Source organism: Neolamprologus brichardi, chromosome 11 (genome assembly GCF_056152115.1).
Source record: "Neolamprologus brichardi isolate AB-2024 chromosome 11, ASM5615211v1, whole genome shotgun sequence".
NCBI lineage: Eukaryota > Metazoa > Chordata > Actinopteri > Cichliformes > Cichlidae > Neolamprologus > Neolamprologus brichardi.
This window is the reverse complement of record NC_142114.1, coordinates 9850156-9865783: the sequence shown is the minus strand read 5'-3', so window position 1 is coordinate 9865783 and position 15628 is coordinate 9850156. Positions and strand designations below refer to the sequence as shown.

Genomic DNA, 15628 nt, shown 5'->3' with positions numbered 1-15628 from the left:
TATCTTGATCTGAACTAATGTTAGATCGGTCACTCTATTGTCAATGAAAACTTTACAATTGCAGTTGTCTTTTTTGAATGGTCTACTCAGTTAAAAGAAGAAACAAACAACCAAATAAATCAGTGTTGTGGTTATATTTTAAGTAAAGGTAGACCAAGTTGTTGGTTTTTCCTGAGCACGGCTTTAGACATTAAACACAGCTGTGGTAAAGCAAGGGGGAAAGTCTGGAAGAGTGTGAGAGGAACTGTTAGAGTACCCTAGATCCCCTTAATGGTGTTGTGGTCTGATGCAGTAAGTAAAGTGGAAAAGCAGCAGCGGGGGTCACAGAGTGGACCGGTGATGAGAGAGGGGGTTAAAAGGCTGGAGATGCAGAGGAGAGGAGGTAGGGTTGGAGTCTGACTTCAGAATAGATGACCTTGATTTGGAATGGAAATTGATGAGACGAGTTGGTGCAAATGGTGAAAGGCTAGGGAGTCATGGTAAGCCAGGATTTTCATTGGCGTATGACTGGAGCAAAGACCTTCCATTCTCTGTGCAACCACCCATCACATAAACACCTCGGTGTGTCAAGGAAAAACAAGACAGCAGTAAATGTGCACACGAGCGTCTTGGTTTCACTGTATATTAGCCGCTCTCTCTACGGAGTACTTTGTCAGTGTGGAACCTGTGTATCCCTGTATGTTCTTCATCATCTTGCTGTTTTTCCTTTTCTTTTTTTTGGGTGGGGGATTCATCCAGAACTGCTTTCCAATACACATGTCACGATTGCTCATAGCACGTGTGTCTGATCATCCATGACCTAAAAAAACAATAGAGTTGTAGATGGCTAGGTTTTAACCGAGGTAGGCCTGCTGGTGTGGATTTGGGAGATGGTTGAAGGATGAACGGTTCACAGGGAGTGACAGCCTCGGGCCCACCAGGGAGGCAGAGAGGCACCGGTGCATGGAAAGAGGAGGTGGCCTCTGATGGGTACTGACTCCCGTGCACCACTGTCATGCTTAGCCAACCTCAGGGCTACTCAGGTCCTAATCAGCAGGATACAGAGCATCTCTTGGGGCAGGCAAGCCAAGCCACAGCTGCCTGGTGACTCCCTCTGCCCCTTCTCTTTCCTTCTCTCCAGTCTCAAGAATCATGAAGAACACACACACACACACACACACACACACACACACACACACACACACACACACACACACACACACACACACACTGCCTTAGCTTCTTCCTACACTCGTGCCCTTGTGTCATTATTGACTCATTCTCCTTGACTGCACTTCACCCATCCAGTGCCTGCCACTCATTACCTCAGGGCACTGGGGACTACACCACGCGCCCTATCCTCCGAGATTGTAACAACACAATTTCTTCACATCACCACAACAAAGACAAAGGGAGTGCTTAGGAGTAAAAAAGTCAGGTTTTAAAAAAACAACAACAAAAAAAACACCACATTTTTCTTCTATCCTTTACCCTCCAGCATGTACACATGATTGCCTAATCCTCATAGATTCATCTTCCTGCCAATTGCCATGCTCGGAGTGGTTTCCACTGTTATGAAACCCTCAAGATATCCCAATTGACTGCACAGGCAATATCGGGGTCATAAATCACTCCTCACCAAGAAAAGAAAATGTGAGGTATGTGAGCAAGCAAGCAGGTGTGATGGAAAAGCATCTGTCATCGTATTTTCATCTAATATTTGGTCAGGGCGCTCAGCGAGGGTTGGGAATATCCTCAGAATGTTGGCGATTTTAAATAACAGAATCAAATCATGAGCGTGAATATTGACAGGGCCACGTGTAAAGACACTCAGGAGTGTTATTTATGAGTTCCTATTCGGCCTCCGGGAGAGAGCAAGTCAGAAATTGTCGTGACCTGAAATCAAAACGAGCCTGAGTCTGCTGGGCCTCTTACTGTAGCACAGTGAACTGTGAGGGGTAAAGTGTTGATTCACCTGCATGTTGATATTCAAAGGCTTGTAAAGAAGGGGAATAATTACCTGTATTTACAGAAAAAACCTGCAGGTTGACAGGCGTCTTTATAACACAACATTCGCCAACAGCTGTCAAATGAATTTGACATTGTGCAGACCAGGGTGTGCTGACAACATCTATTTACAAAATAGCTGCGGCGCTAACAACATTTAAAGCTAAGGATGGACCACCAATTAAACTTTATAGTTCCAGGAACTTTTTTTGTGTGTTTTTTTAGGCTTGCAGAGTCTAGCTGCATGGAAAGCAGGCTATCTGCCATCTAAAACTATTCAATCCCTTCTCTGACAGAGCCAGCAAATATTCATATAGTTAGTAGGATAGATATAGTTTAAATGCAAATAAGCTGCTTCAAAGACAAGTTTACCTTAAGGACATGCACACACGACTAAATCCCCACCTTGTGTAAACTGAGATGTCAGCACAGCGTGATGACAGCGGAGCTGAGAAAGGAGCTCTGTGCTGTGCCGCTGGTGAGACTGACGTGTGCTCCTTAAGTGTTTGCCAAATACAATAGCGAGGGGCGATGGTTCTCCTCCAGTCAGCATGCACCGCTGCTGGTCAGAGTGACTTATTACAGCAGCAGATTCACTGTCAGCTTTAGGGGACATTTAAAAACGCAGCATACAAGAAAATGCTGAGATATACAGCCTGCAATGTGCAAGTGCTGCACAGCTGCTGTCAGAAGTTACAAGAAAGGCCTGCATTTTTTTAAGCTAGCTGACTGGGGAGACAAATTTAATTATTATTTTTTTATCTCTGTGCATGTGGTTTGTGTGTAGAATAGAGTGACCTCATTTGTAATGCCATTTTATACTCTTTGGTTGTGTAATGACATATAAAATGATCTGTAAGTGCAGAAGCTCCATCCATCTGCTCTTCAAAGCCTTCTGTTTACAACGGGCAGCGAATGGGAGGTCAAAAGCAGAGGGAAGTTAGCTAAAACAGCTTGATTCATATACTGAGTAAACTGGGGGGCCGTACCAGGGTTCACTGCCTGTGAATCTTGCAAATCCATTTTAGTGGTGTCTAGAGCTGAATGTCATCATAATAGATCCATTTTAATCTTAACAGACAGAGGCACTGTGCTCAACTCATACTCATTATTCCAATATTTGTAATCTGATTTGCCAAAAACAGCATTAAAAGATTACTGTAGCTAATCATTTCTGGATGGTTTGAGCAGCAGTCGCATACAGTAGTTTGTATTTAAACACAGTCTAACCAACCAAATCTGATTTCGTCGAGAGAGAGAAAAAAAAAAAAAGCAAACGAACATCAATGTTGTGACTAATGAAAGAAATGTCAGGGCTGTGTTGACTTTGCTCTGCGACTACATGCTGTCATAAAATAAGCAACAGCCAGACATTCATGTCACCAGATTGGCGTTGGATAGAAAACTGCTGTTAATCAGCATGCACTTGTTACCTCTCATGCTGTAATGACAGCAAATTATTGCACAGTCTAAAACTACAAAGCTAACTTTGTCTCTGGGTAAATACAAAAGTGCACAGCAGCAGCATTTGTTGTTTGAACATTAGTGCTGGCAGCATACCTGTACCACAGGGTGTCCTCCAGACAAGGCCTTCACGGCTCCTCGGCTCCCCTCAGTCTCATAATGGGCCCTGTGGTGGGACTTTGGCTGCACTTCTATCTGTAGGTTGTAAGGGCCGGAGCAGGATGGAAGCTGCCAGTCAAGTGCTGGCAAAGATGGGCTGTAATTACATGACACATTGATTGTTATTAGGTGAGAATAAAGCTATGTATCATTCCCACCTTTCAACAGGATAGTGAATTCACATTTACACGGTCCAAAGATTTTGCCTTTCTGGGCTAAAACCCCCAGTGTCTGGCTTTTTCTTTCCTGAAAGAACAGTGAGTTATACGTTTCCACTTTGCTTGGAACAAATAAATGAAGACATATGGTAAATGATTGTCTTTTTATGTACATTCTGTTTTCTCTATTTTGGTTTTCATCTAATTTGCCAAAGTATGAACTACCATATTTTTTTTTCCTCCAAGGATCCAGAAGTCTGAATCTAAACTAAACTTGCTTTAAATTAGCCTGAAATTGGGACACTTTGTTGTAATCCAACTGGCTTGAGCCCTCTCCATTTCATCATGGTCTCTAATCTAATCAATTGAAGTCATCCCCCGACTGCGTGTAATTCCTTGGGTCTGGGTAATAATTAGTGGCCCCCGCTTTCCCCCCCTTTTTTTCTTTCTTTTTGTGAAAAATAAATGAGAGACAAATGTGCCCCGGTTAGAGCGCAGCATGTTTTGCATTATGGTGTGGCAGGTGGAAAAAGACGCAGCGAGTTAAGAAAGTGACAGTGGGAGGAAAGACAGTTCTGGGGCACAAAAACAAATCTCTCACCGCCTGGCAGTCAGGCAGCTTTTTTAACACACACACACACACACACACACATATGTATATATAGATATATATGTATGTATATATAATTCAATTTTAAATTGATAACTGTAAAATTCTAAAATACAAAAAGCTGGTGTTGAAGACAATGGTGTTATGGAACAAGGTCAGCCACACACCTTGCCTGGGAGCATGATATCTCTTTCTCAGAGCTACAGCTGGCCTCCCTCAACATCATTGTTCTCCTGATGGGGAGTCAAAGCTTCCCATGTGAACACCGTGGAGATATCTAAACCAAAACAAACATGTGCAAGACAATATTTCTCTTTGCCGGATGCCTGGTAAACGCAAACCCCTGACCTGAAGAGTGGCTCGACTGAAACCAATCTCTGGCATCTTTGTGGAACTTGCGGGCTGTTTGTTGACCCAAAATGAACTGATTTCCCCCCGCAGGACTTTATCTGCCTATTCAGTGCATGACATCACTTTAGCTACACAGAGAAAAGATGGGCCGATGGCGCGACAAACCAGTGGAGCGCGCCGGCTGATTAACTCACAGGCTGCTTCCCCTTCAGCCAGCCCTGTCACCATTGCTTCCTGTTGCTCAGTATCTTAATCAAACACTTGATTTCCGACAGGAAAGTGTGTTATTGGCTTAAGGGGGAGGGGGGGGGGGGGGGAGGGGGGAATACCACAAGGGAACAAAAAGAAAAAAAACCCCGCTTTGCCCAATTGACAAAAATCAATACTATTGTTCACTGCAAGAGTCTATTTGTCTGAGTGTGTGCATGTGTGACTGTATTCGTTGTTATATTTGTGTGAGGGTTGCGATGGCAACGGCGGCACATGCATGCTGGGCAACTCCTCAATGTGAAATACGATTTATGAAATAGTTCTGATCTTCAAAGGGAACTCCTTTGGAAGTGAAGGGCATGTAAATTGGAATCTCTGCCTTTTGAAGATTAAAAACTAAAACCATCTTGTTCTCACAATAAATAAAAAACATTATAAATGTGGGGAAAAAGAGAACAATGGAGAAATGGAATTGATGAAATGTGATGAATAGTAATATGTAGAAAATCCTGACCAAGCGTTAGGATCATAATTCTGTCTTAAGCAGAGACACGTAGACAATTTTCGTTTGGCAAAATTGCTGGCTATTTCAATTTCTGAACATTTAGACTGTACTTGATAGAGAATTACTAAATTTATTTGAGACAGCAGGAGCTGGTTCAGCCTACCTGAGGTAAGGCTTGGGTTTAGACCAGGAGTATGGGTGCTGAGGCACATCCAGGAACCCCCCACAGTAGCTCTCCTTCTTGAGGGCCAGGCGGGAGGGGTAGTCCTCGTGGCAGAGGTCTCCATCAGGACCAAGCTCCTCGCCTCCAGGTTCCACCTTCAGACTCATGGAGGCTGAGTGGTCCAGCATCGTCTTCCGCGTCTTGACTGGGATTCCCTCCCCCATGTCTACCACCCCATCTGTGGTTAGAGCATTGATTGCAGCCACGATGGCAGAGTTGGTGTACTGGTTGGTGTTGGCAAGCCAGTTATCATCCGTAACGCTGACCCTGGGGGAGCCATGGGGAGAGGGTGTCGCTGACTGGTTGGGTGAGCAGGGCGTTTGATGGTAGGAGGTGCCGTTGAAGCTGTACTTTCTCTTCCCCATGCTGCCACCGCTGCCTCCACCGCCTCCACCGCCTCCACTGTAGGAAGGGGAGTTTGGTCTAGAGCCACGAGGTTGTGCCGGCCAGCCTTCCTCAGCCACGGCTCCAATTTGAGGGGAGGTGGATGGTGAATTGTGAGGGGACCCTGCGGGGCCACTGGCATGTGGGCATGACAGAAGCATGGATGATCCTCGGGGAGAAACACAGGGAGACTGCCAGGGGGAGTTCTGCGGGGAGTTGTCGTAGTTATAGAACCCTGACTCATAGGACGACGCCTCAGAGTTGCAGCTGCGTGACGAAATGCTGCTGGCAGGGCTGAGGCAGCTGGGATCACGGTACCCCTCTGCATTGGGGAGCGTCAGTGTGACAATGGAGTTGACCCCCCGTTTGACGATGTGGTCCTCACTGCTGCTCTCTTCAACCTCATCCTCAGGGTACTGGCTGTAGGCAGTGATCTCAATGCGGGGGCTTTCCAGGGCTGGAGCACCATTGGGTCTCAAGCTGTGCGGCAGATAATAACCTGATGCTGCATGATTGTCACTGCTGTATCCCGTCTGGTGGCAAGAGGAAACTGAGATGACTGGACTGGACTGTAAGGTATGGTACTGAGTGGCCAGACAGGGGCTGCCCATACCCAGAGGAAGAGACAGGCTGACGTTTGGTGTGTAGCTGTATGCATCTGAAAAATAAGAAGTATATTTAAGAAACAGAGAATCACAAATATGTGTTACTTTCCAGAGCAAATCAGAGGATAGCTAAGTTAATTCCCATCTTATTGGGAAATCTCAAATAGAACATGTTATTTAAACTACCTCATCTTGCATAAAGTCGCAGCTGCCTGTGAAGTCACTTTGCAAAGCCACCTTTGCCTCAGCTCCTCCATTTCAATCTATACAATCTATTTCTGATGTATTCATGCTCCCTCTCAGTTGTGTCTGTCCCTGCTGCTGTTGTCACTGTTTTTAGGCTTTCCGTGTTTGTTTCTCCCAGAGGTTTCTTCCTCTAAAGGGGGAGTTTTTCCTTCCCACTGTCGCCGAGTGCTTGCTCAAAGGAGTTTGTCTGATTGTTGGCATTTCTCTTTATTATTGCAGAGTCTTTACTTTATGATATTAAAAGCTTTGAGGTGACTGTTGTTTTGATTTGGTGCTATACAAATAAAATTGAATTGAATTGAATTTGTCATGTTTTGCAATGTTAACCAGTCTTCTGAAATACCACAGGGATGAATGCAAAACTTCTTGGTAAAAAATAAACTGAGAAAACATGTTGAAGAAAAAAATGTATTTGTGAAACACAATATGACTAAACGTAATTTTGGAGAAAACTATAGCCTAACTGCGAGGGAATGTAATTTCTAGAACTGGTCACATTTAAGAACAATACCCCTACACAAATCTCCCCAGTATGTTTTTCAGATTCTGACTAGCCCACTTCTTTATAAACATCTGGAGAAGCTTAGCAATCATCTCAAAGCGGTTACTGTATGAGGCTGCTGTGTAGTCGCAAGTCGAGCAGCCACTCTGTTTGTTTGATCAGTTCATCTAAGGCTTTATTTGGCACACCCTGCTGTCATATGTACTCTACAGGAATTCCTCCAGCAGCACTGATGGATGCTTTATTTGATTGATTGCATCACTCACTGAGTGAATTAGGCCCTCCCCTGTGGAAAACTGACAGCACTCTCGCATCGCTCTGAGCATGTGATTAAGTCAAGGAGAGTTTGCTTTTGCGCTACACACAGATACACCACCGGTACACACATAAACAGAGGACAAGTGCAGGCAGGTACACAAGGAAATCACGTCCAGTGCAACAATATAGAGCCCAGATAGCTTGGAAGGCAGGCATGCCTCTTCATTTAGCCTTGACACGGGTGGCTGCTGTGTCAACAGTTGTAAACCTCACGCCTGCCTTTTATTGATAACGTCAAAGAGGGTAAAAATAGCTACAGAAATAAAACCATTCAGTCTGAAACCCAGCAAAGGGCATTCCCCTCTCTGAACCATACGATATTTGTTAACCACAATACTGCGTATCACATGAAATGACAGATCTGTCACATAACATAAAATATGTGGGTAGGCAAGGTAAAATTAGCTTATGAGACTCTATTTTCAGAGGTAGTAACACTACGTGCGGAGGACATGTTTAATATTCCAGGAGATGTGCATGTATTGTGACAAACACCCAAACTAAATTGAAGTCGTCCTTTTGAAAACTATAAGACACATTTATTCACTAAACCTACAGACTTGGAAAAGTTACTTTTTATACGGGGTTAGAAGAGGCTAAATGTCAAACCCCTTTAGAGCCTACTTCACAGAATTACAATGTCATAATAGCAGATCAGTACGCACCTTTCTCCCCTTCCTTCTGGACACCTTGGCTGTACTCAAAAATGTAATTGAAATCAAACTCTTGCTCTTCATGCTGAAAACTCATTTCTGCACCACTCATCGTAGTCTTTCAAAGTAAGGGCGAGTGAGCATTCAGCTCAGTCTTCGCTGATGCTCTTTTTCTCTGCTTTGAACAGATGATAATCTCCTGCCCACTCTAGCCCTTGTGACACACCTCCTCAGTTCAGGCCTGACTGACTTTGCTTACAGTTGCGGCTGTTTTTTTTTCCCCCTTCCTTTTGAATGTGTGTGATCAGTGCACTGCGCTGCAGCACACTTCACTTCTTCTAACACCCACTCAAACACACTAGGGCTTTCACTCTTGTTTGCTGCATGATCTTGAAACTTGGCTTTTCCGGGTGACACGCATCACAACTGCCGAATAACAAAATTGGGAAAGCAGATCAGATTTTGTTGGGGTGAAGCGAGTAAAAGAGAAATCAAAATGAGTCACTAACAAGAGGCAGTGCCTCCCCGGTTGTTTGCAATGTGCTGAAAATGCAGTGCAAGCAGATTTAATTTGAAAACACAAATTATAGCGTGCTCTCTTTGCACTCCCCAATTTTTTTCCAATTATGCTATTGTGATCAAAACACATTCTCTCCCTACAACCAAACTAGTCTGACTAAAGAATGGACGGGTTTATCCGCAGGCATTGTGGTCTAGGCTGGGCTAAGAGTGACGGGACCTCATAGAGAGATAGGTGGTCGCCCACAAAAGTCATCTGCAGCCTCTGGAACTAAGAACTCTGGGGCCACTTATCGCACATGGCTGAGTATGAGCTATGGCAGAACACCAGCATGGTCTGTGTGTGTGTGTTTGTGTGCATCTGTGTGCTCGCGTTTGAGTGTCTGCGTGTCTGAGTTTATGTGTGACACTAAAGCAGCCCTCGCCACACTGCTGGAGCTGTGTGTGGTTAAGCACGTCTCCTTGTCAAGCAAGCTACCCCAGCATCCCTGCATGCACAGATCACAGTGCTCCCTCTTACTCACAAACACATGTATATACACGCACATCTGTTACAAATTATAAAGCTTAGTATCAAGGGACTGAACTGAATAATAATACCGCCCGCACCCGTCCCTCTCTAACCTCAGAGACAAAATTAAATTCCTGAAATCCAACAAAAGCCAGTGATATCACCACTATGAATTAAGGCTATAAGTGACTTGTGATCAGATTTTGCCCTCTCAATCTGAATCACAAAGCTATAAATAGAGAGTTTGCTTTTGATTGCATGGGAAAGCAAATAATATTTAGCAGCCTCTGGGCTATCTGACCCTGAACTTTAACATCTCACTTGGCTCATTTGGAGAAAAATTTCAATTTTTATTTATTTATTTATTTTTTTTAAAAGGAAGTAAAGTAGAGAAATTGACATGAAGATCTTAACAAAGACTGCAGGTGACAGCAACAGCGTAACCCCCATCATATTTCACTGCACATAATGAGAAGCACCTGCAAAGATAGCTGGAGACACTTAATGGTGTGCATGTAAACTGAGCTTATCTGCTGCTTGTGTATTACTTGCGTGTTGTTTTGTGCGTTGTTTTTTTAAAAATAGAACAAGGGGAGGTAAATCGTAACACCATCAAAAAGGCCAAAACGTTTCTTTAGAATTTGATATTTTTAGCTTGTTATAATTAAACATATTTACCAAAACAAACGCTTAGACAATAATTTAAGACGTCTATAAATTTGCAAACGTCTATAAACTATTTTAAGTTCTTAAAATATGAGGGTATAATGCAGTGACAGCTCTCAGTAATATTATCTCACAGAAGGATTAACCCCGAGTTTGCCCTGATGCGCTCTCCATTAGTTTGCATTAACTGCAGCACCTGGTGTCGATACATCTTTAAATAAAAAAACAGCTAAAGCGAGGTAATACATATGTATACATATATGTATGTATATAGGGGTACAGTGCTGGTGATGCGCAGTCATGTAGGGTTCTTTACCTTCTTCTGCAGACTTCATATCGGCGGCGAGAGAAGTAAGTAACTGGAGTCCCCGCTCCTTGCCGGTTGCTGCTCCAAAGCTGAACTTGGAAGTGACGCTCAGGCAAAAGGTATCCTGCATTCAACAAGCGATGCGCAACTTTCACCGGCTGCGAGGCTGTAATGTGCAATGAGAGTATTCAAAACACCACTGATTCTCTAGACAAACGACTAAACAGGAGCATATTTCGCAAAAAGACTCGTTGGAAATCGAGTGTACAACTTTGAACCACACGGCGATGGACTGCGCACCAAAGGAAACGGGAGCAGGGGGTTAGGAGAGCCGCGCAGGTACGGCTGCTAAAGGGACGCTGGTTGAGGTGAGTTTTGCTCTCTTCGACCCAATGAAGGTTTTAAAGAATGTCCACAGGTCTGTGACGCAGAGCGGTTTGTCGGAGGGGCCGGCTCCTGTGCTTTTAAAGTTGGAAAACACCCTCCGTCCTCCCGTCAGTGCGCCGCCCATTGAGGGTTGACGCTGCCGGCTTCTGCAACCTCCTGGACCGCCTGATGATGTCTTTCATCCTGGGATCCCAGCGGAGGAGGTGGGAGGTGTGGTGTGTGTGTGTTTGTGTGCCTGTGTGTGTTTGTGTGTGTGTGTGTGTGTGTGTGTGTGTGTGTGTGTGTGTGTGTGTGTGAGAGAGAGAGAGAGAGAGAGAGAGAGAGAGAGAGAGAGAGTGAAAGAGAATGAAAGCCCACACACAAGGTTAACGTTGTGTCAACAAGAGGTCCGTTCTTCACATTTTTATGATAAAATTAGCCAACAAAACAATCGCAGCGAGTATTCATTTCCTTCAGCTGCTGGAGGCTCAGATTGTTTTCGAGGGATTTCAGAAGTTTTCTTCTTTTTCTTACTTAAATCCCACTGTAGCCCCTCTTATCAGCAAACCACATTGGGTAGTTCTTCACTGTTATCTGTTATGACGGCACACAGTCTTTGTCCCATGTTTTTCTATGGATAAACTTACTTTACTTGTGAGATGTTACCTAAGTTTGGGTAGTGGAGTTGATGGGGGTATCCTACAGCAACAAAACATCATATTGTATATATATTCATATGATTATTATGGCCTTTCCCATTTACATTGGCAGTCAAGTTATTATCTACGTATTTCTCAGTAACCTGGTCACTGCTTAGTAGTCATTGTTTAAAAAATCCATATTATAAAAAAAATCTTTATTATAATTTTCCACATAGATAAATATTATAGTGCACCATTGATACATACTATTTCCCATACTACTTTAAATTACATTCTTCTGAAATTATTACTCATTTTATAGGTACTGTATTTCATAGATGCTATGCTGAGAAGAACCATGTGGTAAATGTTGGGACATTTTTTATATAAAAACTACCAGAACTTAGCAAAGCAATGTACAGAGAGTTTACTGGGTAAATCACCTCTCATTAAAAAGCAGTGAAAGTTTTGTATTTAAATCACCACCATTAAATCACAGAATTTAGCAACAACAATGACGTTGTTGCTAAATTCTGTCACAGACTTTAGGTCAGTTATCTCTGACTTCCATGTCTTCTTAATCTCTAGTAATCAGGGGTTGCATTTAAATGAAATAATAGCCAGCAGAATTTCACTCTGGACACTACACGGGTATTTCTTCCAAAACTCCTTCAAATGACTTTGTAAGCACAACCCAGGTGTCCAGTTCAGCGTCTCTAATCATCTAAGATGAAAGATGATGATGTCTTAGAGAAAGCTGGCAGATACAACCACCTGTTTGTCAAAGCAGTCACAAACTTCATTATGTATAACTTTAAAGCTTAAGCCTTAGACATTTCAATGTAAGCATCTAAGCAATTGTAAAGACAAGGAGTGCATATGGGATAGTGATATCACTGTGTGTTGATGCCATGGGCATGCTTAGCAATGCCTTGGATGAACTCTCCTCTAAGGTTTCTTTACTGATGGAGCAGGAAAAGTATGTTTTCCACAGTGTTTGTTGCATGTTTGACTCGATGTTGGTTTGTCTTCTTGTCCGTCAGCAACATTGTGCAAAAGCAACCGAACAGAATTCCATGAAACCCGATGAAGAGGTGGCACGTGGCAAAGGAAGAACCCATTAAATTTTAGTGAGACTCCAGATCAATTTCTATAAAACAGACAGGGCATTGGTCTTGGCATGAGGATGCACTCTACAAGAGTCTCTCTAGCTCCTTTTGAGTTAGGTCCAGTTTTTTTTTTTTTTTTTAAAGACTCTGAATCTGAAAAGTAGCTGGCAAGCTTGAGGATGATCACACATAATCAGAAGCAGACTGTCTTTTGGGAGCAGGCAGGCATGGTGTGTGGACCCGGGGGGGAGGGGGGGGGGCATGTGTAAGCAGTCTGCACGAGGGGAAAGTAATAGTACGCTGTGTTTTCTTTGCCTGCAGTAGCTCTCTGGCGTCAGCTGCGGCTTGGCTGATGAGCATGTGTGAGCTCAAAGATGAAAAAGAAGAATCACATAGTTCGGGAGACGAATTATGATACAAACCAGCGGTAGGAACAAAAAAAAAAAAAAGGAGCTGCATAACTGATTGGCACTGTCAGCGGCATGGAGCTACGCAAGTTGTTGAACAGCTTTAAAGCGACTGTGGTGGGGCACAGTTCAGTGGCAGTCAACAGGCTTATCTTGATGGATTCCGTGATACTGAGTGAAGTGTCATTAACTGCAGTCTGTCAACAATAGTCAGAGTTAGAACATCAATAGTGACAGACAATATAGCCCTCGGGTTATTAGGCAGTCTATAAATCATGTTAAAAATCTCATGAATCTCATCATGTGTGCATTTATAGTAACTATACCTAATTAAGTATAAGTAAGTAACTTTCACTTTTTGGGAAATACTATTTCATGAGTTTGACTGTGTCTCTCTCAGCAGTGTAACCGATGCCCAGATTTAAGTACCCACTAGAGTTTAAGCATGAATGAGGTCAGATCTTTATATCATAAAGATCTATACTCGTTCTCTGTTCACTTGCCAAAATAAACCCTGTAGTTCTGCTTTTTTTCAACAGAAGCTCAAATCCATATTTGTCACCGGGCTAAATAAGTTTGCAGAGTGTTTAAACTTTGTCTATTAATGCTACCGTGTCAAAAAAGGAGTACTCAATCTAGAAAACATTTGAAGAAGTTGCCTTCACTTTGCATTTTCTTTGGAAAAGTACGATTATACATTATAGAGTTCCTACATCTGGCCCTGCGACACTGCACGCACTGAGCAGCCGCAACAGGTCTGCAGAGAGCATTAGAGAAAAAGCACATCTTGCGCTCAGATTTATGAGTGGCCTGCGCCTCGCTCGTGTATTTCATAGAAAATGACAATTTCTTGTGTCCTTGTAAACACACAGATGCTGCTTTTTACATTTGCACAAACTGACTTGTTGCCAGTGTATTTTGTTTTGCTTTTTCCTCCATTAAAAAAAGAAATAAATCAGAGGTATCAAGATCAGGAGCGTTCAGTGCAGGGTACAAATTCCACTCCTGTTTCCTCCTGGTTTCTTGTGTTTGCTCAAGCTTCGGTGTGGCACAGAACTGTAAAAAGCCGGAGCCTATTTGTCGGTGCTGCTGCTGATATAATAAATGACATGAGTGGCTTTTGTAGCTGAGTTCTCTACGTAATGCCAGCTGCTATAATGTTTACTACTAGTGGTTTGGCCCAGGAGTCAGGCTACATCTTGGCATGTTTTTTTCTTAGAACTCACCATAAAAGATTTACACTTAAAAGACAGACCAAAAGTTAACAGGTATAAATAAACTCATCCGAGGCTTTCCAAGCGCTGGGCTTAGCCTTGTCATATTTGTTTGTCTAGACATCAGGGACGCTACCACTGGGGGAAAAAGGGGGAGCCTGAAGCAGATGTTAATATGGACGTAGACACTAATAAGATGCGTAAACTCAGAAAAGTGTTGCTTTTCTGGGTGAATCTTTGTAATACACAAAACTCAAGGCTACAAACCCAAGCACTTCCCTCGTAGCTGCACAGTTAATCCTCTCCTTTTACAACGTATAATTCATGTTTGACATATCCGGAGAAATGTGCACACTGGCATTTTGAGTTCCCTACACTATTATTAAGTATTTTCTACGTTTTTCTATGAGCCATAACTTGAATCGGGCTGCTTTTAATAGCCGTAAATGCTCATTTGTGTGCGCTGTGTTGATACAAGTTTATTACTCAGCCGTAATAAACTGCAGCATGAGTGGCAGTTACCACATTCGCAGACGTGGTTACCAGTCATCTCTTGATTTTTTTTCTTTCTTTGTCTAACATGAATGAGTATGCTGTTAAATGAAGAAGTCTGTGGTTAATGAAGCCCAATTTGTGAATGGCTGCGGTCAGTTCCATACTTTGTTATGAGCACACATACACAAATCGTACGCACTTCCCCACTTCTCCTTTTCCTTTGATAGTACATACACCCATGGAAATGCATACTTGTGTACTCATAAAGGAGAACTGCTTGGAGCTATCTTAGGCATGTCTGGACACCGCTGTATGTTTAGCTGCTTTTTTTCCCCCCAGAGATTCCCCTTATGAACAGGAAGTAGCATAAATGTCTGGCTTGTAAGCCAAAGAAGCAAGGCTGTCATTGTCACAAGGCCATTGACTAAGTTTGAGTGTTTGTAGAAAATCAGGAAGAAGCAGTGTGAGGCCGGCACTTTATCACTGTTGTTTACTCGCTATTCTGGACAATGATCTTTCTAGCCATATGTCTCTGGTACCATTGTTGCTGTGCTATCATAAGTGGGATTAATACACCACTTAAAATGATTGCTACCTACTTAGTGCTGCACATCTTGAAAGTCAATTTATGAGACTATATTGCTTTTAAGAAAAGACAACAGAAACTCCAATGGGAAGGGGGGGAATTTTTAAACTATGATAATGTTCTTCTTCTTTGTTATTGTCTAGATTGAATGTGGCTCTATGGGGCTGAAATATGTGAACTGTGTTTTGCTAGCTAATGATCTATTACTGCGCTCCGTCAGTGCTGTTTTCTCTGCGACTACTTTTGCTGACGGTGAAAGTTGTGATAAGAGCCCCGCCACGGGTACTGTATCTTACCCACATGTGTGGCTAATTCAAAACCTGTGGCCAATAACAGTTTCTATAGGTCAAAGGCGCACGGCCTATGAGACAATTTTCCTACACAGATAATAACACAGGCAAGACATCTGACGAGAGCCATATTGTCAGTTTCA

The 15628-nt window shown here is 43.1% G+C and overlaps 1 protein-coding gene across 2 annotated transcripts in view; it reads right to left on the bottom strand.

Moving 5' to 3' along the window:
• LOC102796279 (nuclear factor of activated T-cells, cytoplasmic 1-like) overlaps window positions 1-10865 on the bottom strand; it is a 60170-nt gene extending 49305 nt beyond the window's left edge. The window contains exons 1-3 of one of the 2 annotated variants that reach the window (XM_006794865.3): window positions 10387-10865; window positions 5607-6708; window positions 3547-3706 (exon numbers count right to left, since the gene is read on the bottom strand). In XM_006794865.3, coding sequence (XP_006794928.2) covers window positions 3547-3706; window positions 5607-6708; window positions 10387-10507 — 1383 coding nt within the window. In that variant the 5' untranslated portion in view covers window positions 10508-10865. Of the gene's footprint in view, window positions 1-3546; window positions 3707-5606; window positions 6709-8386; window positions 8570-10386 lie in introns of those variants that run through there. The other variant, XM_087848096.1, reaches the window with a different exon arrangement.
• Between the last annotated feature and the right edge of the window lie 4763 nt (window positions 10866-15628).